Here is a 26,971-nt window from a genome sequence, read left to right on the forward strand (position 1 = left end):
GTCACAAACATCATCACGACCCACCAGGGATTTCCAAGAATGAAACAAGCTTTCAAACCTTTCCTGGGTCCAAACCATACATTTATGGTGGGAAACATGCAGCATCTCTCTTTTGCCAAAAATGTAGGATAAGACTATGTGTGGCAGACACTCCCTTTTTAGGAAAAAGGGACAAAACTTCACATGTAAACTTTGCAATGATTACTTAAGGTTGTTTTCCTTTAGAGACTTTACTTACATCATCAATAAAGGCAATTACTGTTAGTCATATAGCATATGTGGCACTAGTAGGCACAAAATATGCTCTAAGGCTTTTTTATGTTTACAGCCTGGATTTCCCATTCAGCTACCAAAACTGAAATGATAAAATTATGAGTTAAACAGTATAAGCAATAAAATTATATTTCTTATGCATATTTGAAATGTTACAAAACTGTTTGAAGTGTTTTCACTCCAGTAAAATACAGCACATGGAAAATAACTTGTTTTTTTCTTAATTCTTCCACCGAGACACTTATGTCATTACCTACAAGCTACATACCTACTGAAGAAACAAGTACTCTACAGGGATAAGTACACTGAAGATTCTTTAAGGAGCAATAGGAAAAAACCAGTAGCTTAAGTTCTGAGTTTAATTTCTGTCCTTTCTAAGCCTTTTGCACACTGAATTTTCAAAAGATTTGAAACAATCACTTCGCTATCTGATTTGCCTTACTTGGGTTTTTCTTACCAAAACACAACATATCTGCTTCTTTTATTACTACACTGCAACTTTAAGCAAAACCATTATATTACGTTATTTTAACTACTGAATGGCCCGGTGAAATCAGTGTGTCCTACAGTTCTTTCACTTCAAAACAAGCCTTATAATTCCTATTCATACTGAAATAAAAAAGAAGTAAAACACTCTTTGACTTTACAGTGTGTTGATTCTCATAATACTCATCATTAAAGGATGAGAAAAAAGATACCTTGTAACTCAGTCATGTGCAGTGTCTAAGTCATGGAAGTTTAAATGGTGAAGACCTCCTGTGATAACTGTGAAATAGCACCTCAGGGAACTTGAGGATGAGAGGGTACACAACTACCTTAGAACACCCAAGCTACTTAGCAATTATGGAAATTCAGTATCAATGATGTCTGAATTCTTTCAAGTGGAAAGTTTTTCCTTCAGTACAGCTTTATCCACTGAACAGGAGAGTGCAAGTAAGAATTGCTGATTCAATGCAAACCCTCTCTGGGGGTCCAATGGTCCACTCTGCAACTCTTCCAGTAACGCCAGGCAATAGGGGACTGCCTTGTACATACCTTGAGTTATCCGAAACATACTGCAGAGTAAGACTGCAACTCACACAAACTGGTTGCCCAGATTTCTAGTCACATCACTGCCTTAGCAGGAAATCTAAGCTTGCTTTTAGAACTTTTTAGGTCATCCTGAATACAGGAAAGTAAATAATGGTTTTTGTCAACTTCCACAATTTTTCATCAATGAAAGTCTGATTTTCGTCCATCAGAATTTTTGGTGTATCAAGCTATAATAGCATTTGAAAAGATTTGTTAATTAAATACTTTCAGAATACACTCAGTTTTCTAAGGTAAATACATGGGAAAAGTGGTATGGTATTGAAGGAAAAGTCTAAGACTTGGGATACCAATGCTTTATGCCGCTGTCTATTCCGGTTTGATAAATCACAAAATAAGGAAAGTAATTCCCCTCACACTATAGGTGTTTTTGAGATTTAACACCTTAAGATTATGAAGAAACTCAGAACAGCATCTAGTTAGGTGTCATGGGTTTTGTAAAGAGCATATTATTTTATTCCATCTGGGTGGAGCAGAATTGCTTATCTTTGCCCAAATGGGTTAGTGTCACTTATCAGATGGTGGAGTGCTACTTATCTCTCTTCATTGTTTCACTACTTCCATGGGAATGTCTTCTGCTAACGGACCATTAAGAGCTCATCAATGACATGACACATTACACTGCACTATTGTAAGCTGCTCCACACGGGGAGGAGCAGCCAAACCATCCTAACCTAGATAAAAAGAAGCCACAGTCCCCCTAGGTATGCAGTTTTCCCACCGGATCCCTGGAAGAAGACCGGACCCATCTCATCATTACTGGACCCTTTTTTCTTCAACAGGACCATCTCTACTCCAACAGAACCACATCTGCCACTCCAGGAGGGCTTACTTTGGACTGCTTCCAACACCCTGACCAACAGGGTGTCAGGTTGTATTTCTGACTCTGTCAGGGTTTTTTCTAGGATTTCTTGTTTGTTTATTTGTTTGCTTATTCTTCTGTACTACAACATCTGTCTTTTTATATCCCTAGTAAAGAACTGCTATACCTATTCCCAGAATCTTTGCCTGACTGCCTTTTAATTGCAAATTTATGATAATTTGGAAAAGAAGGGAGGGGCTTACATTTTAAAGGAGAGTCCAACCCTCCCTGGCAGATACGTGTCTATCTAAACCGAGACATTAGGTATTAAAATATATATGCAGGTAAAATAAACACCTAAGGGAGCAATTAAAGTGCTTGAAGGTAGAGCTAGTGCCATTTTAGACACCCTCGAGTGGGCACCACAGTCACCTGGATGGTGATGGAAGAAATGACAGAGAACCTAAGACAGACACATACTCTTCTGGGACAGCAGCTGGACAGCACACAGAATGCTCTACATTACTGAAAACGGCACAGAGCTGTGCTTGGGCAATAAATCTCACTGATAAACTGGTTTAGCAAGTATGCATTCATTCTGTGAAGACAGTCAAATGAAAGTGATTTTTAATAAACAAAATACTAAAAGAGGCTTTCACATATATAAATATTCCCCAGTCTTTCTTTGTATCAGATTTGAAAACAAACAATTTGTGAAACAAAAGATGTGGACTGATGACACCAGTTTTTCCACACCAGAGTCATTCTTCATTTTGTTACAGTTAAGAGGTGTCTTTTTAATCATAGCTGGTGCTGGTATGTTCTTTCAGTATTAATAGCTAATGGATCTCTTTGGTCCTATATACCAGGTTCTGCTGTTTTTTTTCTTTTCTATTCCACCTTCTAAAACCTGGCACAAAGTATAGCTGAGTGTTGTAAAAAGCTCAAATTCCACTGTAATTCTGAAGAGGCCCAACATTGGTTCTGCTCATATATAGAAAATAAGGAAAGAGGAAAGAGAATTTAAACCACTTTTCTTTTAGTCTGCTTTACTTCAGAAAAAAAACCCAAACCCCACCAAACCCCACAGCAGTCTGGTCCACTTCTTTTTCTAACCTGCTGGTGAGCATACAGATGACAAGAAGCTGAGACTCTTACATATGTGTGTAACATGCATCAGAAATTAATCTTGTTCCTGGCCTTGCCATTGCCATATCACATTACCTCTGCAAATCTCTCTTTTGAGAACAGGCAACTTTGACAGCAACAACAATTTTTGGAAAGGCTTTTCTTGGGAGATAAAAAAAGCTTTTGCAACTACCTTACAAGTACTTATTCAAATTTCAAATTCTAGAGAAGAGGTGGCAAAGATAATTTGATGATACATTTCACCCAGATTTAACAAAAGGTTAATTTTGTTTGAAGGTTGAATCCTCAATCATGGTATCCACAATGGGAACATCTACAAGTTTTTTAATATTTGTGAAAATTCTGTCTCTCTTACAATTATGGTGTAAAAAAATAAGGAAAATATGTAATGATTACAACAAATGCATTCCAACCCCTGGTGGTATCATATCAAGTCTCTCTGGAAACATAATCTTTGTCTTTAATCTTTGAGTGAGCATTGTGTCCAAAATATACGGTAGTGATTGTTTCCCTTTCTATTAGGTCAGTAAATAGACAAAATTGCTATGCTGTTTCATTTCCTTCTAGAAGCCAGTTCTTTTAAATCCTGTTTCCTTTTCAATTAATTAATGTGACACCTCTAGAACTAAATGGCATATGTGCAAGAGATCTAACACTTAATCAAAAGCTAGGGACACTATTATGTCATTTTCACACATGAATTCTGTAATGTTAGAAGACAAAGTGAAGGTGAGTTAGGCCTGACAAATGACTTGGATGCAGGGAGAGTCATTTTATCAATATTTGAGAGGCTGAGAAAGAATGAAAAGTATTTTCTCTGTGTATGCATGTACACATACAGAATGAATGAAAAGAATAATAACAGGAAGAGGAGAATGTGTTCATGAGAAGCTTTAATTTGAGTCTGACGTGTGTGTTCATCAGGTGAGGGCACTCTGCTTATGAGTGAGAAACGAAATAAGTTTATCTTATGAGTAACAGTTAAATGTTCAAGCAGGCAATTAAACACCTTATCAAGGCTGTTCTGGGATACCAAACACCTTGAAGATTATATATTTCCTCATATTTCATGTCTAGTGTTCCTCTAAGTAAAATATGTGGTTCTCTTTTGATGCTCAATTATGAAAAGTACCTTAAAGGCAAGGAAGTATTTTTGATAATAAGCATCTTAAACTTTTCATTAAACTACCAAATTTAAATTTTACCTTTTTGTGCACCCTGACATTTTTGTCTGGCATTTTCATTAATTTTGCAACATACATAGCTGAAATGTTAACTGATCAATACTTCGTCTCTCTCATGTAGCACTAGAGCAAAGCTCCCTAAGGACCACAGAGCAGTACAGAAATTAAATGTGTATCAAATGTTAATGTTAAACACAGCAGTACTTACTGTATAATGACTGAAATGGTTAAAAGAATTCCAAATGGACAGATGGTAGTACAAATTATCTACAGTCACATTTCAAGATTAAAGTTTGTCCCATAAAATAATTCACTGACTCACACTGAAGTGTGTCCTTTTACTGATAGCCCCATTGTCCAATTATTTTCTGCTCATTACGGTGTGAAATGCTGGTAGTGGAAAAAAAGAATACACACCTTTTTCCCCTCATGTTGCACCCACTGACATGTATAAGAACACAAATGTCTGGTCAAGAACGTGATGGAAATTAGACCAAACTTAGCAGACATTTCAGTGCCCACAGTGGATTAATCTAAAGAAAAAACATCCACTTTTGCATACTCTACTACATTTCCTCCTGAAATGTACCATATTAATTACCAATTAATAATTTAAAAAACCCTTCTAAATACTGCAAAGGTCTGTTTTGAATAGAGAAAAATATATGGGTTTATGGCAAATGCTCTCTACATATTCTGTTTTTTCCCACTGTATTTAGGTCTTAATAAGCATAAACATAAGTACATAACGCATTCTTGATCAACCTCTAGACATGTGGTATGATAAAGCTGTTCTGGAACTGAAAGATTAACTTAATATTGTTGCTATGCACTTCCTTTATTTAATGGGAAATTAATACAAAAAAGCAGGAGAGAATATAGAATTTTCTTATTACTCTAAGGCAAGGTCATATGCTAGCCAGATCAACCTATTGATCATACGTCATGAGCTATTAATTAATATCTTTAAGTATCTAAAAATAACAGCTATTAATACATCACAGTTATATCAGCATGAAAATTATATATATATTTATAACATATAAATGTATGTATGTATAGGTAAAAATTAAAATTATATATATGTATGTATGTATGTATGCATGTAGTATGTATGTATAGGTAGGAATTTTTCTTCTGCTATAAATTATCAAAGCATAGAAAAAAGAAAGGGAGTGAAAACTTTCAGTTATTCAGACAAAATTCCCAGGGAAGATGATGAGCTTATGAAGTTTAATAGAAACAGGTAAAATATTGTTTAGTTGAGGAAATGCAGAACATTCAAAACTTGATTTGATGAAGAGCACAGGCAACACTGGTCATTGAGCTGATCCATTCAGACAGATTTTAGAAAGAACCATCCTAAAACTTCAATACAGCATTTCTGTACCTAAAATGTCCCAAATAATGTAAAAGTTTGAGACAGCTAAGCTCAGGAATAAAAATAATCAGCAAGCCCTTTCAGTGAACACTGTTAGCCTTGGTGACTAACAGTGCGATTCTCCAAGGAGAATGACTTTAAAAAGAACTGCAGTGAAGAGTGCACAAGGCATATAAAGCAGGTAACTGTAACTTATTATAGTTAACATATTAATCAAGATTTTCTGTAGGTTTCCAAGAGTAGTTCTCCTTTTCTGATCTTAGTAATTACATTTTTAGAAATGTAATTCAGAAAACTGAGCTATTCTGCCAGAATTTCTTCATCTGTGGTCGTGCATATTGCCATCAGAAAGAAAAGCCACACTGTAAAAAAGCATTCATAATTGCAAGGACATTGGGCATTGAGAGATACAAAAAAAATCAATCCTTACATATGCAACATAGATGAAATGGCTGTAACTCTGTACCAGGAAGTACCCACCACACCAACAGGACAGAAGAAATGGTTAGTTTAAAACTTTACTTCTCATATATTATTAGTCTGCCTAAAGAGCTGAAAATCCCCAGAACAGTCTGCTTCTCCTCTCCTTTCTGGAACTGACATTTCACTGTGACATTTTCTAATCTCTAGGAGACAATTTCAAGAGGAGATTTAATTTGTAAAATAGTGAAGAGAAAAATGAAACATATACATGCATTTATTTTATACACTCTGTTAAATTCAGTTGTAGCCTTAGTGCAAGTATAATTCACCATTACACAAGCAAGTGGATCACTCTTGAGATTTCAACAGCCTATGTAGGTCCAGAAGCCATCTAAACCCAAAGCCTATAATAATGATAAAAATTCACATATATTTAATTTGGCCAGCAAAAACTTCTTTTGCCTGACAGAGGAATGATTTGATCCTTGGAGAAAATAACATCAGGCCATCCTGTGCTTTTTGTCCTCTACAAAATGCATAGGATGCATTTTGGATGCAGAACAGGAATACATCTATATAATCACAGCATTGATATAAACATAAAAATCTACTGCAACACCTACATAGCAAAACAAATACTTCAAGAAAACCAGGAAAATCGGGTTTTTTAAAAAATATATGTCTCTCTAAATAGATAGGTATGAAAAATATTAATAAATCTATAAAAATATAATCACAAACATGTTTCTACTGCAATACACTGTAACTATAACAACAACATATACTGATTATTGACCTACCTATTCAAATTCTGATTTAGGTACTGCTTCTAGTACTTATTATGACACTGATTTTTTTTTTTATATGACCAGAAATGATTACCACTTCTTCCATGGCCACAGCAGTGTGCCATGGGGGAAAAAAAAATTGCCCAAAGAATAGGATGTCTTTCCATCTTCCTTTCTTACACTGGCAACACCTGGGTGTTTCATATCCATATTAAAATCTGACTTAGAGTGATGAATACTTACTAACTGAAGCAGTAATAGCAATATGAATATTTGAGTTTTACGTCGAAACGTGCATTTTCCTATGAAGTGTTGATAACTTTCAACTGAAATGATAGATCACCTTTCTACAGCAAACAGTAGCAAGTGTACTTAGTCTTTGCACAAGACTGCCATTACTACAGACATCAGTAGGAGTATAAGCCCCTGGCTCTTTGCATAGCACAGGTATCGCCTGTACTCCCAACCAACATAGCAACCAAGGACCAACAGCATGCTGCCATCCTTGACAGGCACAAGGGCGTTTAACAAGCTGCAAAACACAAATGCCCTGCTAGAAGAAACACCTGCAAAACAGCATGACTTAGTGACACACCCAACTATCCCATTTTACTGTACAGCCAGCTCTCGAATGCCTGGTTTAATTTCTCCAAATTTGAGGCACCTGACCTTCAAGCACCCAAGCAAAAACTACTGTCACCAGATGATGTCTATAATTATTCAAAGTTATACTAAAACTGTTCCCTGTTCATAATCATGGAGGAGAGGCTCCTAATTGCAGTGTTTCAGCCAATTCTAAAAACTTAGAAATCCCAGAAAGTATGTCCATACATACATTTCTACTCTCTAATAAAAAGATAATGGTCTTGTTTGTAGCTCTTACAATTTTAAAAATAAAGAGGTATTTATCTGGAAAACACAATGGAATCTACAATTGTGCTTAGAATTTTAAAAATTTAATAGAAAAACAAAGGTTAATACTAATGAAGATCATGTTCATGAAGAAACAGCAATTTTGTTTGAGTAGCTAAAAACAAATTCACTTAAAACCATTCACTAAAAACTATGACCAGAGCTTGCTGCCTAAAAGGTACTAGTTTGTTTGCATTTATCATTTTAAAGTTGACATTGTTCTATTTTGGTGGATTTTTTTTTTTAATCTAGGAACACCACCTTTAAATAAATAGTAATCAAAAGTACTTTAGAAGTCATTATTCAGTATACAAGGGGGCCAAACAAAATTTAATGGAAGTAATTTGTGAGAACCTTGGAATATATTATCATAGTTCACTGGATAATTCTGTTTTATTTTGATTTGGATTCCCGGTTCGTAACTTATATAATCAATTACTTTTTTACTATAAATACACAATTATAAATTTTAAAAACCCTACTCTGTCTTGTTTGTGTGGCATTTAAAACTTAATTACTTTTTTAAAAAACTGAATAAACTTGACTCATGATATCATCAGAATGCAAACTTTTAAATAAATTAAAAAGAAACCATCAATCTACACAGCACTGTCTCTCAGTCTAGAACACAAACCCACTGGGATGATTAAAAATAGTATAAAGAAAATCATACCAAAAAAGCAGCAAGACTTCTTGGTGGAGAATCCCAGTCAAAACAACTGCTAATATAGCAGGCAGCAGTAACGAGAGCCATGATACAATGCTTCATCCGGATGAAGTTCCTTAACAGTAGCTGTTAAAAAGATGCAAGATTGAAAATATTTCAAAACCTCAAAAAGTTTCAGAAGAGGCTCATGCTAACAACAGTCATTCTCAATTTGGGTGAAGGCTGAGAAAATATTAAGCTCTCAAGCTCACAAATTGAGCAAGTTAGTTTGAAATCTGAGACTTGGAAGAGAGAGAATTTGCTAATTGTGTCAATTGGTATTTCTTGAATTTAATTCTAGGTAGTACAAAAATTGTTCAACATTAAAAAGCCACTAGCAAAATTTCAAAAAATGTTTTGTTAATTAGATTTCAGTTTCATTAAGCTTTTCTTAACAAATGGTGGCCTTTTAAAATAAAAAGATGCTGCAGGACACTAACCTGAAACCACGCAACACTACTGCTCTAATATTAAGATGTCTGCACCATTTAACATTTTAAACAAATTTTTCTGCTGTTGTGTATTTTGAAAGCATTGTTTTAAGTATTTACCAAAGTAATCTGCATACTTTCAAATTACATATACGTAAGACATAACAACTCTAGGTTTTGATTCAGGAAAATGTACTTAAATCATCTAAAATGGCAACACACTTCACCACAAAAAGTGAACATGCCAGTGAATGATTTGTGTACTGAGTCACATAGAAAATGGTCACTCCTCCTGCCATCTGCAAAAGTCACAACACCATTTTGTTTTATGAAAGTGGGAGCAAGAATGAATCTTGAGTAAAAGGCTTTGTTGCTTCTTTGCTGGAGTAGTAGTGCAAAATGCAGCTTTAGTAACTGCATTACTCAAAATTGCAAATAAAGAAATATTTTGCCTCTTGAAACTTTTTTTATATTAACAATATAATGGCTGATATAAAATTCATCTAGTGGGTAATTTAAACCATGCTCAAGTCTACAAGCTTTCAGGAACAAAGAAAACAGTTCTGAGATCTTTGATGTTTCACTGAATACAACATAAATTTTCCCATAGTCCAACCAATTCTCTCCATGTGAGATACAAGATTTGTGGAACACAAAAAACTGAGTCCAAAGTAGTCGAGTGCAGAAAAATATATGTGTTTAAATAATTTTTTACCAAAGCATGAAAATTGTGTGTAGCAAAAATACCCAGAGAAAAAAGAAAGAGATGAGACATTTCCTATTCCTGGGATTCCAATGAGTTTTAGTCTGCTTTCACCTTTGATTCAAACCTTACTCAAGTAACTTCTTTGAAATTTGGCTAAAAGAATGCTGGCCCTTTACTTGCAACAAATGGAGAACTTTTGGGTCAAAGTTAACAGCAAAAATTTATGCAAGACTTATTTTACATGCACCTGTGCAATAATCTGATATGTGTGAAACCTGATGGTTTCAACTGTGTTCTTATTCATGTATTTCATGGAAATTAGGCAGTGATTTATAGAGGAGACACATTAAACCCATGTATTTTGTTTCTGACTTCTCAACCAATGATATTCTTTTGTAAACATGTAATGAAAATGTTATTCTTTACTCTCAGCAGTATGATACCAGATATTTGAATGTGCACACTTGATATCAAGGATTTTAGAAGGGATTAGTGTTTCCTTACTCTTTACCTGTTTAGACAGTCTGTCTTCCTCTTCAATGTACTTCGGTTCTTTGGGCGTTAAGGTTCGTATGCTGGCCTTCACCTATGCATTAAAATGCGTGTCAGTATTTCAAGTTTACTTTTTCCTCACTAATAACACAGGCTTCAATTCGCAAAATTTACCAAGTTTCAATGTCATGGCTGCCAAGCTTGGGACACATAAGCATTCACAGAGACAAGAGTTGCTGCTCTGTACATTAGCAGCAATAGCAGCAGCAGCAGCAACAAAAAGAGTGGATGTGCCAAGCAGTGGCAGAAGAGTATTCTGTAGTATAAATCAAGGCTTAGAGAAAATGAGGAATGACAGAAATTCTCTACAAATCAGGAACAAAAGCTTTCATGAAACTGAACTCTTTAGCAATACAAAAAAACCCAAAGTTAAGACTTACAGCATTAAAAATCACATCTATTTCAAGATAGATGACCCCCTTTGTTGGCCCTGTCAGCTGCTTGTTTTTCAAGACGTAGGCTTTCTGTTCACCATTTTGAATCTGCAGGAAAAGGACATGACAGCCGTCTGTCTTGTGGTCTCCACTGAATACACCCCCCGGTGACCCCTGACCCCCAGCTGCTGAAACTGACAGAGAACCCAAAACAACTGTGGCAAGTCTGACAAGTACCTGTTCATTACCAGGACCAAGTCTGTCAGGAGAAATTAACTATCATGGGATTCAACATGGCCGTGAATAGAGTATGTTAAAATTTTAGTGTTATTACAGACCTTGGTTGAGAAATGACAGACTCAGAGCTGCAAATTATTTTTTTTTTTCTCTTTCACCCCTTTAGCGGGAAAAATTCAGAGCAGTATGTCAGATGAATGAAGCTTACAGACAGCAATGGTATAGCAACTTTGCCTAGAAAGTCAGCACTTCGATCGCGGTCTTCGTCGTAAACTGTCACTTCAAGCACTGAGTGGATGTCCTTTATATTGCTACAAAGGGAGAAGTACACACAGAATAAAGAAGTCACTTACTCCACTGGGTACCAAGGACAAAACTGTAAAAGGTTAGCACAGATATCCATCTATTTTTCCGACCCATGGAGGAGAGCTGAGCTCAAGTAAATGAGACATTTCTGCATGTAACCAAAATGCTTCCTAAAGGCTGCAATGATTACACTCTCTCTCTCTCTCTCTCTCTCTCCCTTTGCAAGGCTTTTTATAACTCAAATACTGTCTAAGGGTTGCTGTTATCACTTTTTCTCTTTCTCTGCAAGGTCTTTCCAGCAGAAGTTTTCTGAGGGATGTTGCCTTAAATCTCCTACCGGGGATTTGCACTGCATGTCCTGCACGGAGCAGCACTGGGGGATTTACAGCCACCAGCAGAAGGACAGAGAGCTTTTAAAAGCTACTCTTAAACACCAGTACCCTTGTGGCAATTCTTACTGCAAGTACAGTGAAACCTGTAGGTTTGTAAATGGAAACAATTACAAGTTATAAGAGCATATCCTTGCTCTAAGAACAAGTTTATTGTTTTTGAAATCCTCATTTAATTGCATACAATAAATTACAGCAAATAAAGAACAAACAATACGGAACAATGGATTTCTCAGTTATACAACTAAGGAAAAAAGACTGCAAGCTATTAAATGCTCCACTGCTGTGCACAGGAAATGTTACTGTACATTGTAAACTTTTGGGTAAAAAATTCATATTCCTTACTTGAATAAAAAAAAATTGTTTGAGAGAACTCATGTTTAGTTGAATGGCTGTTCCAGAAAATGCAAACAAAGCAGTTCAACTTCAGTCAAATATATTCCTCCACATGAGGAATTGCTAACCCAAAAAATAATTAAGAAATCTTAGGATAAATGCAAATGTACATAGACAGAAGGCCTTGATAGCCTTTTGAAGTTTTCTATTCGATTTTGATTTGTCTTTTGTCCTCTACAAATCCAGGCAATTCCTTGTACAGAGAACACTGTTGAGAAGTAGAGGATGATCAGTTATTGACTGTATTGGTAAGTAATTAAAAATATATCAATGAAAATTTAGCATCGTTTGGCAGATACAGAAATGAGAACTACTGTAAAAAGCTGTTCAAAAGTACACCTACTGTGAGATTTTTTTTCTTTTGTTCTGAATTCATTTCTGAGAGCTCACTGCGGGTCAAGAAAACCTGTGGATGCTAAATATATGGGCAAACTAAAATTAAAATTGAGCTGAGTTTTGAGATTAATGGCAAAATATAGCTTTTTCATGTATGATAAAGTGAAGTAAGTGTACATAAAACTAAAACTAAAGCTTCTACTGTTTTTGTAGAGGATTGTTACTGATTTCAGCAGCAGTGAGACCTGCAATGATCAGTTTTTTCTACTTACTGGTGTCACATTACAGTCGGATAGTGAGAAGGGAGGAAAAAAAGGCAAGTGAGCAAGGCAAACAAGGACATTTTGTCTGTGCAAGACCTTTTTTTGTATTTTGTCAAAGCCTTTAACTGTCTTCAAAATAACAGAAGGATAAAAAAACCAATCACATCACTTCCCAATAAATTGTGTTAGACTGCATTTTACCCAACAGCTGGATTGTACTAGTATGATACTAGATAGTATTATGAGGAGTGCAGCTGGTAAATGGAAACAAGGAGTGTAAAGTATTTAATCATAATTCAGAGAAATACAAATGCATGTAGAATTTCTAACTTTATGTAGTTATCTAATATTTTTTTACAGTTAACAACCACAGTTTAATAAAGGTCATATTCACAGTATCTTTTTTTTCCCACTCAAAACTTCAGGGACAAATCCATCACACTAGACTTGGCCCTTGAAACTCTTGCTGAACCTAGCAGGAGTCTGGTGTGCATAGCATTACTCATACCTGGTTTCCAAGAAAGAGACCTGGCATTTTAAAATTCAAAATGATACCATTTCTCTAATTTTGTTTCATGTTTTCAATCCTCAAAATGTATTTGGATTAATTAAGCAATATCAGTATGTCAGCACTATTCTTTTCCAGTAAGTATTTTTGTTCCCTCTCCAACACCCTCACCTCCAAAAAACCACCCAAAACCCACTGCCCATCCATTCTCCCCACCTAAATCCAAACACCTACAATGTGAAGATTTTGTTCCATTCTGGATTGAGATTCCTGTAGACAGTATGTGTCAGCAGTCTGTCATTGTTCAATTCAACTACACAAAACGGGTCACTTTTACCTGTAAGATAAAATTTGGAACAAATTTTATGAACTAAGAAAACACATGAGCAAGCTTTAAATAAAAACAGGTTTGGGGGGTTCTTTCTCATTTTCTGAGTTTCACTGTAATCATCTGCACTATATTCAAGATATTCATAGCCCACTACTCATCTCCATAATCTAGTAACATTCTTTGCTAAAAGAACAATTCTTTTGCCTTAAAAAAAAAGAGGGGGAGGGGGCAAAAAATCACCATACAGATTTTTCTGATGAAACACAGCATGTTCCTGAAAGTTGCCAAGCATCCTTGTGAGACAGTTAAGAGAACTTCACTTCAATGGTACCAATTCTCCATTGACTCTAAAGACAACATAATGGGAGTATTTTGATATGAAGGAAATGTATTATTCTGTATTATTTGCATTACAACATAGCACCTACGAAAATTATCCACAGACTATTATGCTGTATTATGTTTCACACTGTACAAATCCTCTATCCAAAATCAAAGAATCTTAAAGACAGCCTAATATAAAAGCCTAATACAAGAAAAAGTGAGGAAGTACAATTAAAGAATGAAATGATATGGGCTGGAGTGATAGGCTGTAGTCTCAGCACAGCAAAAAGGCAAATAGGGTTGATATTTTATTAAACATTAAAGCACAAAAAAGTCGTTTCGGATATATTTACAAAGAAGTCCCTCAGCATGAAAGCCACCAAAGGAGAAGGTATGAAGTTGCTGCTTTGAAAATGCATTATGTAGATAATTGTGTGCAAGCAGGACAATGGAAATGGATATGGAGGGTTTTTTTTTCTTTTAAAGAAAAGTAATAGGCAAAGCAAGTGTGCGTGTGTGTGTGTGTGTGGCCTTAAATATGAAATAGGCAGCTTACAGCAAAGGACTGCAGGCAAGCAGTGCCTAGATACTAAGGAAAGTGCAAGAAAAATGATCACAACTGCAAGTTTAGGGGTAGAACATGAAACTGACACTACCCCTCTTAAGGTTTGATTTTGGGAAGGTGTTGTGCTTTAAGCCCACCAGGAAGTTAAGCTGCTTCCCCTCTTCCACAACCCCTCTTTCAGGTGAGAGAAACTAACGGCAGAAATTATGTGTTGACGTAAGAACTTACTGGAAATGGCAATGAGATAAGAAAGCAAACAGTAGCAGTGTACAAGAGAGGGTGATTACATGGAAAACGCTCACTAAGTCCGACAAACCGCCTCCACAGATGGTGCAACCCCAGCACTTCCTCCACCAGGTTTTTTCCCACAAGCCTGAGACAATGAAAGATAATGGCACACAAATATTTCACACCTGCACTTTTTCTCCCCAAGACCAAGACAGTGAAAAAACCCACAGTGTTAGATAAATCCTCCAGCTGGGACCAGCACCAATCCACCACTCCACTCGCCACACACTCTCTCACAAAGGGAGAAAAGGGCTGCTGAGCCTCTGCACTGCCCCCGCTTTCCTCCACCAGGAGCCATGGCATTTTCATCTCAATGAGACTCCCTGACTTCCTGACCTGGGTTGTAGTATAGGATGTGCACAAAGTATTCTATCACCATCTTCATGAACTGTTGAATCCAGCTGGGGCAGTGTTTTCCCAGACCCCCTCCCTCTGGGCCATTATCTTCTGTTAATGGTCCATCAGATGCCTTGCCCATGACTCATAGTTAACTCCCTCCAGGAGCTCTCTCTGTTTAATGGGCCATCAGGGACCCCCTGCATGACTCATCATCCCATTGTGAGATGCTCCACCCAGGGGGAGGAACCAAGCATTCCCACCTGGATATAATCTGGGGTTTGGGACAGTACAGGGGGCGCTTACCCACTGGATTCCCAGAGGACCCAAGGTACCAGACCTTGCTACAGGATCACTGCTTCAGGAAGACCACCTCATCTGGACTGCTTCCATCACTCTGCTCAGGTAGTATTCTGACTCTGTCAGTGGTCTTTTGTATTATTGCATCTATTTTATTTTACTTTCTTTCCTTTCTTCCTATTAAATTGTATCTCTGACTTGGAGCCTCTCATTTGTTTTGCTTTCAAACCACTACACTTCCACACACCAGCAATAATTTGAGTGTAAAGAATAAAAGCCTAGACAGACCCACATGGCTCCAGGCTCTGCCCTTGCACATCCTTGGCCAAACTAGGATGAAAGAATAAGAAGAAAAGTTGACACCTGAATCTGATGCTTTAAAACAGCTTGGCAGTCTGAAAAAGGACTGCTCCAAAGTGAGAGAAAGAAAAAGGTGGCAGGATTGCTATCTTCAGCATTTCAGGGCAATCCTGAAATTTCCTAGAAGGTTAAGGAGGGGTAGCGAGGTAGACATAAGAAACAGCTATGATGGAAAGAACACCAATGAAAACATGAGGGGCACGGTGGGAAGACCTCTTTCGATGAAGAGGAAATAAAGGGAAGAAATCACATTGTGGACTAAATTATTTAACACATATTTCAAATTGTGTCAGTAATGGCAACTGCTATAAATGCTGTCCAAAACAGAGGCATGCTTTCCTGTTTTTATATTTTTATTTTCTACAGCAGCTGAAGGGAGTAACCTTTGCCTTTGGCAGAGTACAAGTGTATACATTATTTTCATGTAAGTAGAAGGCTGAACAACAAATTGCAGCTTCCTGGACCCAGGGGAACTTTGTCTGATGTAAATGAAAAATTGAGTTGTGTAGTACCTCATGGTACTCTTCTCTCCAGACTTTCTTTGGGCAGCAAACTGTTCAAAATATATTGAATGTTGTTATTGACCTTCCACAATTTAATCTAGCATACTAGGCAATTGTTTTTCTCAATTTCTTCAATAACTCTGTATTATTTTTTCATGCATTATTAGAAACTATAAACTGAGTAGCTACAGTAGCTACATTAGTGGGGCTACATTAATGATATTAGGAAAGCACATAATTTGTTTCATACCTTAAACAAATGACAATGAAATCAATGCTCAGACAAAGCTGTCCACCACATCTCCCAAACTACAGTATTGATTTTGACTACACCAAGGGTTGATGTGCATATTATTAACTTTAAAGATAAAGAATAATTGTTTTAAAGACATTGTGAATTACAGTTAATTGATGTTTACCTTGTCTAGAAAATCATATGCTCCTAAATGTTTCCCATTATCTTGAAAATTATACAATTTATTAGTCAGCAGAAATGGATGTACCAAACATCTCAAGGTTCTACTTCACAAGGCTAGAAGGTGATAGGAAATCTAAACCATTTATATTATTTGAGTTCTTTAGCTTTCAGTATTTGAAAAAGAAATACCCAGAAGATAGCTAAAATAACAAGGCAGCACTGGCACAGCAGGTGGACTACTATATCTCATTTTTTAAAGTACTATCAATCATATTTGCATATGGTGGTACAATGTGAGTTGAGCTTATTAAATATATATAGACACAGCAAATTACATTGCAGCATATTCAGGGCATCTTCTATAAACAAGGAGAGGGTATTTACTACATTTACTTATTTTCTGTGCCTCTTGGCATGCACTTTTTCAATTACTATTCTTACAGATTTACATGGATATCAATCAATAATATGTAACATTAATTACAGAATTCCTCAATCAAACCAAAGACAAATGGTTTTCAGAAATGAAAAAACCCTCACTTACAGTCAACGTTTCACACCTGCTCCCACCTGTCATTTGAAAATACTACAAGAAAACATTTGAATAGAGGCAATATCATGACATGGTTCAAGGGAAGGTTCAAACATCATGGCTGATAAAGAGAAGTTTCCCAGCTTTGAACATCTCTGCTAAGGAATGTTGGTTTTATCACATTTATTTGGTTCAAAAGTTCCCATATGCACCTTTACCACTGCCTATGGGCACTTCTTCCATATGCTGAAACACTCATAACCAAGCTGGGCCTCTGAAAAGCACCATTCATTGCTGACATGCTCAGCATAAGGTATGTGCAAACATTATTAAGATACTAACCCAAATAAGTGAATGTGAAAGACAAAGAACAATGCATGAAGACTTGGTGAAACTCAGATCTGTCATCTTTCAAGTTTTCATTACTAGAAAGTGTAACTGCAGTCTTAATTCTCACTGACAGCCTTGGCAACCTGCTGCATTTCAAGTGTTCAAAATAATGTGATTGTTCCCAATGAAAGCCTTAAGAGAGCACTAAAATGGTAAAAGAATGTCCCTTGGTTTCTAGAAGGACCCAAAAGATCTAACAACACTATATTATGTAAAACCTGTACCTTAAGCAAAACACACTCTAACAAAGGCAGCAGCAGCCTCAGAAAACTTCTGTCAGTTAATGTGATTAGGTTTTTCAAACAAGGGACACAGAAATGGTTTTCCTCATTTTTTTTAGAAAAGAACCACACATATTCAGAAGAGTATGTGCTCTCCCTCTAGCCTCTCTAAAAGCACACTTAAAAACCTCTGATTAGTCTTGTGCTGCCTATGCTCAGTTATATCATTCCATATTATATCGTCCTGACAACACCTTTCACTATAAACTAAACCACAACTGTTGTATATAACTGTATATAACCTTTCATACATCAAGAAATTCTACTTCTGTATCTACTGAAGATCTTCCAACTAGCAATCCCTGGTCTGTGCTTTTTGTAGGCCTCCAGCTACTGTTCCAGTGACTTCAGAGACAAATCGATCAGGCAGACATCCACAACAAACTTCTCAATACATTCCTAAGCATGTGGTCAATGCTGTACAAGAATAAGATCACTGCCACCTGCCTAAGGCAGACATTAAAAACATGTTCCCAGCAGCACCAACACCAACACTGAAAATTCTGAGTATCCCATGACCACAGTGGGACTGACTATCACACCTTACCACTGATTGCAGGAATTCCTGATAAAAGTAGGTAGTGAAAAAACAAAGTACACCTTACAACTTACTGAAATCAAACCTGCAGAAAACCTCAATATAAAGTTACTAATTTATCCATTCTTTTGCTGTAATGTCTCATGCTTTTTGGTCTCTACTTGTACAGTCCTAAGGGCTCCTGGAATTATAGAAATAAACTGCTAATTTACATAACATGCATAATTGGAAGGAAAAGCAACTTCCCTTTTGACAGATCTCCCTCACCCGCTTTCCCCCTTTACCCATCACAGAACTAGACTATCTGAGAATGAACTCTAGGTGTTCTACTTTGTAATGTATGCCACCAATGAAAAAAAATCCTAAAGAGCTACTTATCTTTTGAAGATTTGAATTCTATCTTTATTTTTATCTTTGAAGCTTTAGAATTTTAGGCCATATGTTGCGTCTAGTTTGACAGATATCCTTGTTTGTGCTATCCTATGTCTTCAGACAGTGCAAGACCAGAGCACAAACTGAGATTACCTTACTTACATCTAAGAGTATTTTACTTCAGTCAGCACTGTGTCCATCACATTGCACATCATGTATGTATTAATTTGAATTAGTCTTTTACTTGTCACCTTATTTCTCAGAACTACTGTATGTTCCTGGATGAACTGTACACCCATAACCTGAAACCAGCCCCAGCTCTCCAAAAGAGGTATCAATGAGGAACTAGAGATGTGTTACTTGTTGTTTTCTTCCAAACTCATAGTCCCTCAGAGCCCAGGAAGTCCTTCACAAACAAATCAAAGTCAGCTGGCAGCTCAGATTCATTATCTGTTTAAGTTGATCACCTGAACATTTTTCTCCTGCAAGAAATTACAAAATTAACTTTTTCATGATGGAAAAGAGACTTAAATAGTGATTGATAGAAGCAACCTTTAACCGATTCTCAAAATATTCAGAAAATCAAAACAACAAAGCCTCAATCTCCACACAATTGCAGCTTCTGGATCTTCCTCTCAAGTAGCCACAGCACCACACAGCCTGTGTGGTTTTAAGTGGAGAAGTTTGGGAATGGCCCTTTCCATCAGTTCAAATACCACAGGACTTTCATCTGGCTCTCTATGCTAGTACTCACAAGCAAGCACCAAACATATTAGGTGACTTGTGAACCCCTGTACCACAATGGCCATGGCCTGGTGGGCTGGTCACACACCACTACAGCCCATCTTCCAGGCTGCACGTGAGCTGAACTGTCCAATCTAGGGGGCAACTAGAACAACAAACCATTGGGTGTCATCTCAAATTCAACTACGAAAGTACTACTTTTTCACAAGAGATGCTAAAGATATGTGACCAATTCAGATGCAAGGATCTTTTATTTGCCTAATTACAAACTTTACCTGAGTGTTAGAGCTGTCAAACTGCAATATGATATAATTTATATTTCTGGGCAATTTATTTAGGCCTTCCTTCAATGGTCCCCAAGGTGAAAATCATCCAATATAAATTTCTGATTCTTAGCAAACTGTTTTCCAGCAAAAATTAATTTTAGAACATAGCAGTTCTTTCAAACAGAGACTTCAGCTGAATACAACTGCACTTCCACGCTCACTTCCTAGCTCCACTTTTACACAAAGCAGACCTTCCTTTGATGAAAAGCTGTCAAAACTTAAATTTGAACAACTTGCTTGCCATGTTTTGTACAAGTTCAACAGTGATATTTTTTATAATAAAACTATTAGGTACATGCATTTATCTCCACAAAACTGCATGTCATCTTCTTATTATCCAGTTAAGATTGTAAAAGAGGGGACTTTAGTAAACAAAAATATGAAACCACCTATATTTTATGCAGTAGGATAATTCTCTGGTTTAGAAAGGAAGAAAACACTTGTGTACAATAATAAACATCATGCTTCTTCACTGTCAATCACTGAAATTCCAGCCTGCAGAAATGAAAATGAAAAAATCATGAAGACTATCAGTCACTATAGAAAGGCTCTTACTCTCTTAATTAAGGCTGCCTTGGGCTCTTCCTAGGAACTACCATTGATATAATTGCTCTTCAGAGTATATGCAAGCAAGAGAGCACATAGCAGATCTACCTGTCCTCTGAAAAACTTACTGCACTTCTGAAGTATTAACTCACAAGGGACAGCAGACAGCATTGGGTTAGATACCCATTAGTCCTTCAGAGATACTTCTACAATGGCTATGGAAAACATGCATGGCTTCAGTATAACTCCAGAGAAAGAAATAATTTCATAATTTTGCCGTTTTACAGTCCATAAAGTTATAAAAACTGATAAAAAGTCAATTTCAGCATTAGGGAGACCATGAACCAATTTTCATAAAATCATTAGCCTTATTCTAAACTAAATATTATATGAATTTTTGCATTATTGACATTACATTACCAAACTAAACTAAAAATACTTTGGACAGTTTAAAAACTTAATAAGGAATTTCAATTTCATTTCTACATTTAAAAGTCAAGTTCTCAAACCATAACTTTACAAAGTTCAGCCAACTTTGACGTGGATATAAAAGCCAAAATATTGTTTGAATATTTCATAGGCTGTTATGATTCTCTCCTACCACTGGCCATGCCTATCCATTATGGATCTAAGTCCCACAGCAAAAAACACCTTTATTTTTTTAGAAGACAAGACAGCCAGACCATGACTCTGGGGGGCAGTGCCACTCATGCAGACACTAATGTCACTAATGTTGTTCCAAGCTCCCTGCCAGCCAGCTGCTTGGAGCAGAACAGTTAGTGTGACCTTTGGCCAGGAGGAGGAATGGCTCGATAGCATGAGAAGCTGCCTTATCTAATGGATTAAGTACAGAACCCAAGCAAAATGCCACCTTTGACAAGGACTTGCTCTGTTTGCCTTAGCTGAGTCAGTTAACCTTTCTTAGTTTTCCATCTTTAAAATGGGAATTATAATTCTACTCTATCTGTGCTGATGCGAACATGATGCAACAGACTGATACCATGAATGCTTGAGGTACCTTACCAGGCAAGTCAGTGTAATGCCATCATCAACTTAAACTCATCTCCACAGAAGACTTAAGAAAAAAAAATTAATCACAAGTCATCCTTTCATTGTATGTATAATTATAAATGTTATGGTTAACAAAAAATATCTTATAATAAAATATCTTTCAAAAGTATCTTTTAAATCCTGTTTTTTCCATTACTATGCTAGAACTGGTACTTAAAACCCAGTACCTTTGCTGTGACATCAGGCCAAAGTCTTCAGGGGACCTATATGATAGGACCTGATGAAATATTTTATCTACCACAGAATTCTGCCCATCTGTTAGACTTTTGTACTTTGTGGAGATAGTTCAAGTGTATATTGAAATCTGTTTGCATTAATTGACTGAGCAAATTACTTTTGGAACTGTATTTCCAAAGGGCCTCTGAATTTATTCCTTCAATTTTACACTCATGTGCTTCCATACCTTTGTGAATTTAATGTTTGTGTTCATCACCCTGACATTTCCTAGCACTTGAAGAACCATTTCAAAGAACATTTTTGCACATGTGATGTTAGAACAGTTTAGCAGGACAGATTTTAGAAAAGACATTTACATTCAGCATAATTAGCCATTTTGCTGTCTTCATCCTACTTTCAAGTACCTGTAATCAAAATTTTAACATGAAATTTTCTTAGAAGAGATGCTGCATTCCAGACATAAAACTGGGGGAGGGGAAAAAGGGGAAGAAAACAAAAATTCAACTCATTTTCTACGCTTAGTTTCTCTTCTTTAGAGGAGTAAAACCCTGAAAAGCTTTCGAAAATAAATATCACTGGACTTTTTAGTAAAATATCTCTGCTATATAAGGTTCTGAAATCACAGTTCACAGAAAAAACACAGACAATTGATTAATAATGAGGACAGAAATACAAATAAATTTACTTCTAATGAAGACTGAAGACACAGTAATCAAAGTGCTAAAAATTCATTTCATGCACATTTCGTTTGCCTCTTAGCTGATATTTATCACATAATTCTGTGAGAAAGTGGAGGCCTAAGATGCTCCAGATAAATGTCTCAATTAATTGTACAGAGATAGCTCTCTCTGAGCTGAACCAGAGCTGTGAGCTCTTTATTAAAACCACTATTCTGTAGCCTGTAACCTTGTTCCTTGACTCCTCTCTAGTTTCCAATTTAAACAAGACCCCATGCGGACCACTCTAAAGGGCTTTGTCTCCCTGTCATTGTTATGAGAGCCAAGGCATCCTGGAAGTGTGAAATCAGACCTCATGAGCTGAACGGTTCCCCAGGGAACACAAGACCTCGCAGAAGGTCAAAGTCACGGGCTGGACCCTCTGAAAGCATCTGATCGCTGGTCTGTGACACAGCAAGAAGGGTGGGGGGAGGGGGAGAAGGGAGCTAGGGGGTTAGAATTGAACACATCTTAATTAAAGCCCAAAGACTACAAAACAATCTATTTTCCAGTCAGGCCATTTTATGGAGCTTGAGTTTTGCTCTGCTAATGAATCTGAGTTGCTAACTATTATTCCTTAAAAGCTCAGCATTTTTGCTGAAATCGATCAAACCTGTGGCACATCTTTTCCCACTCTGCTTACTTTTTATCAATGATAAGGCAGAGATTTTTAATTTTATTTCATGACACAAGGAAAAGGAGCAATGCATCTGCCCCAGTAAAAGAGATGCAGACATTGCCTTGCAAAACCAGCAGCCTTGCACAACCACCCACCTATACCTGACTACGCTGCAGAAGGAATAGAATAATCAGACTATTGTCTAAACCTAAACTATGTCACAGTGAAGGGCTTATTGCTTTACTACCTGTAATTTATACGGGTTAGCTGTAGCCCGTATGTATAATGTCAGAAGCCAATTCTCATGGTGAGTCCATTATACTTCAGGTTTTACTGAACCACCAGAAGATCTCTTCATATCAAAAGATGCCACTGGAGGTGCAGCACCTATCCTGCCAAGGGTGTACAAGCAGCCAAATCCTTGAGAAAGTCTGCCAAAGATTCCACGAACAAGGAAAGATTCAGGGAAACAGGAATATAACTCTAACTCATGATTTAGGGAGAAAAAAGCTATGCACTGAATAGCTAAAATACAATGGAAGATTCAATTAAAAGTTTCATCTCAGATAGAGAAGTAAAAAGTAAACTTCATTCTCAAGATCTTCCCATTCATTAGATTAGATTACACTTTCAAAGAATTTATACCAAATACTACATAATTTCTGGAATGGTGTATTTACTGTGACAACAGTTTTCAACAGAACATAATTTTGCATTGGTGGAATCCCTAAAATTGTGTATTGATCAAGGAACTACACTGTTTTTCTGGGGGAAACAACCTCAGAGACCCAATAATTTTTCCAAAGGCCCTGTTCCTGAAAGATACCATATTTTTCAGCTCTTCCAAAAACCAAGTTAAACTTTCAAGCACCAGTGGGGAGACTCTCAACCCCTCAGTGGTTCCTCCTCTCCTAGATCTCCTGTAAGGTGAGTTGAGTAAGAAGTCTGACTGTACTTTCCTGGTGTTTTTTTAATATCTAGCTATGGCATGTTCCAGCAGCACAGCATTTCAAAACTGGTAATGCCTACTTGCTCCCCTGCCTACAACTTTACTGAAAATTCAGCTCATTCTGACACATTATTCATTCCATGTATATGTGAGGGGGGTTGTAAGCTGAGACCCAAACCACCACCCTTAATTACTCTCTTTTTTAAGAAAATCTGTACTAACCTTAGGGATTTGAAGCACACTGTACAACATCAGGCTATTGAAAGTGGAGAAAAATAATTGCCCTTGGCTATCAAAAGTTTATTAGGGGCTTAACTAAAATGACCTACTGTAGTAGCATTCTGCTGAGGGAGGCTATAAGCTTTCTGAGTAAAAGAGTAGAATTGAGGATTTCATTGAAAAGTAATTTGTGCTTTTTACTCATTGATTCAACAGGAGTCTCAACTGCTCTTTATTCACACAGAGTTAGTGCAGTATTACAATGCTGCTCAATGTATGGTACAAAGGAAAAATTTCATGTCTTGAAAGAGGGAAAAAAATCCTTGCAATGGTACTAGGATTGATGACTCCTTAAAAGATTACAGAAATCTTTTTCCCTCTGTCCTTATGTTTAAGGATGGAATATTACGGATTTTAAAAATATAGTCAGCTTCAACTAATAAATTTTGATTTATTACTTCACATGAAAAGATTTATGGAAATGAAATGTGATATGTTTAGCAGATAGGAAACAGAGCAAAACTCACATATGTTATACAGTAGTTCCAGCTACTTTTCAGACTCAGGGGCAAAAGGTTAGCTCTGAAAACACAATACAGTGTGCGATGAGCAAACTAGTCCTTAGCTTTTACTCATAGAAGCAATCCTTAGTGGTGTAAGTAACACTACTGACGACAGCACTCTCCACGCTAATCACTTAGTTGAATAAAGGTGGGTCAAGTATTCAGAGAATTTTTGCAAACATGATTTATTGACAATCACCAAACACCTACTTTATTTCTCACTATTACTATTCGAAGTTCTATTTTAAATGAATGACCTGTACATAACTACAAGTTACTAAAAATGCCTATAAACTACAACAGCAGATAATAAAATCACTTTGTCCTCTTTTCAATATATCTGATTACTTTTGTCCAGAATATACAAGATTTCTGTCACATCTGGAATGTGCAGCCACCCTACAAAACACATCTGCTGTATAAATGCTTTTTCTTACTAGCAAGGGAAGATACTGAGTGTTCTTCCCCATCTTCCTGTCTGTCATCCTAAATATAATGTTTGAAAATTTTTGGTAGCTTTATAAATCTTTAATTGAATCAAATATTTTTCCAAAAAACTGTTCAACCAGCACAAATAACATGTTGATTTGGAAAAGTCAAAGACTGAACGAGGTTAGGGACCAAATTATCCCATTTGCCCTTGAATAACTTAATCTCTCTCTCTGTTCAGACAACATTGGATTATAAAGTCAAACCAGACGAAGGGATCTTTAGAAGCATTTCTACAACCTCACCAAAAATAGAATCTGTTATTTTGTGTGCCACAGACTGGATGATCAATTTCAGCAATAAAATGGAATTTTATCACTATTACCTTGTCTGAAATACTGGTAGTTATGTTAATTATCAAAAAATTACTAAAAATCGAGTAAGCTGCTCTATATCTATCTGCTCCTTTAACAGAACATTTATTCTAGTTTCCTTTTACTCTCTTCCCATTTTTTAAAATTTCATTATTATTATTTTAAAGCAGAGATGGCTATTTTCTGACACAGATGCGGTTCATTTTGCTCCGCCCAACTCGTGGTATGAAGATGATTGTACTTAGAGGAGATAACTTGGACACTTCTGGAGAAATATAGTCAGTATGGCTGACATACTTTTTCTTTATTTTGCAAAGCAAAATGTCAAATTAACCATTCAACTTAGAATATAAAATAGAAAAAAAAAAATCTTATTTCCCTTATCTTTAAAAGATAAGCAGTAGCTACAGCAAACTGCATTCAGTCGAAATGTCTGAAACCAACAGCAGTCTTGCTAAATGTCTGACAGGTATCAAGTGGTTCTTTTGGCAACAACTTTAAAGTAGTATCTAAGTCTGGAACCTTTTATTTGCCTTGTCCCTTGGAATTTAATGTTGATAATTTTGTATAGTTTCATCTACTAAAATAAAAGAAGTTTCTTCTATGTAGTTTTTATAGGATGTCTGATGGAGAAAAATGCGTATTTCACCTTTATCAGAAATAACCTACACAGGGCTCTGCTAGCATTCGAATGACTTGCTGCCTTGCTTACAAACCTTTTATTTGTGTTTAGATTTTTTTGTTAATGAGCAGAGGATGAAACTGCACAAAGAGAACATAACCTGTAGATGAACATTTGTTTAAAGCATTTTTTTTCTCAGTTCTAAACCCACTAAATCTTATTATGATATTCAGTGTCACAGAACCTAAACGAATCCTTGCCTGTGACATCAGCTGCCATCAATGCTTCTGCCCTGATGACCTTCACCTGAAGAAATCCCACGTCGCTGAGGTTGTGGAACATCTTCATTGGACTCTAAAAATAACAAAAAGAAAAAAAGTTCTGGATTGCAAAAGAGACAAACCAAAAGCAACATTAACACTCTCCTCCCAAGCCCAGATGCATGTTACTGTAATTCTGTCTACATACTTAGACTTTTAAATATTATTTGCTGAAGAACAGGCAGCTGTTTGCATTTTTTCCTGTATTTTGCAACTTTAACTTATCAATGAAAATTACAAATGAAAAGTTAGAATATGATTGATTAAATGTAACACAAATTCTAGTGAATTAATCCCTAATACTATGGGAATAACTGTACTTCAAAATTTGAAATTATAGCAGCATATTAAGAAATTAACACAAAAAATAAAACAATTCCTCTCCCTGATTTATTTTGCAAGATCTGTGTTCATGTTTTCCCTCTGATGGCTCCAGTATTATCTTGAGCATTGACCTGGGGCCAATATAGATTTTTGTAGTTGACTATTTCATGCAAGCTTGCATATATCATATACATCTATATAAGCTTCTGAATAATATCAGCAAAAGCAA

The 26,971-nt window shown here is 36.4% G+C and overlaps 1 protein-coding gene across 1 annotated transcript in view; it reads right to left on the reverse strand.

Moving 5' to 3' along the window:
* MCTP1 (multiple C2 and transmembrane domain containing 1) overlaps positions 1-26,971 on the reverse strand; it is a 252,660-nt gene that overhangs the window by 106,328 nt on the left and 119,361 nt on the right. Inside the window, 6 exon segments of the mRNA XM_066181289.1 lie at positions 8,675-8,794; positions 10,356-10,430; positions 10,777-10,878; positions 11,216-11,318; positions 13,440-13,542; positions 26,359-26,452. Of these exon segments, the coding sequence (XP_066037386.1) occupies positions 8,675-8,794; positions 10,356-10,430; positions 10,777-10,878; positions 11,216-11,318; positions 13,440-13,542; positions 26,359-26,452 (597 nt within the window).

The sequence above is a fragment of the Chamaea fasciata genome, unplaced genomic scaffold (assembly GCF_029207755.1).
Source record: "Chamaea fasciata isolate MVZ Bird 193981 ecotype frontalis unplaced genomic scaffold, bChaFas1.0.hap1 SCAF_4, whole genome shotgun sequence".
Classification (NCBI taxonomy): domain Eukaryota; kingdom Metazoa; phylum Chordata; class Aves; order Passeriformes; family Sylviidae; genus Chamaea; species Chamaea fasciata.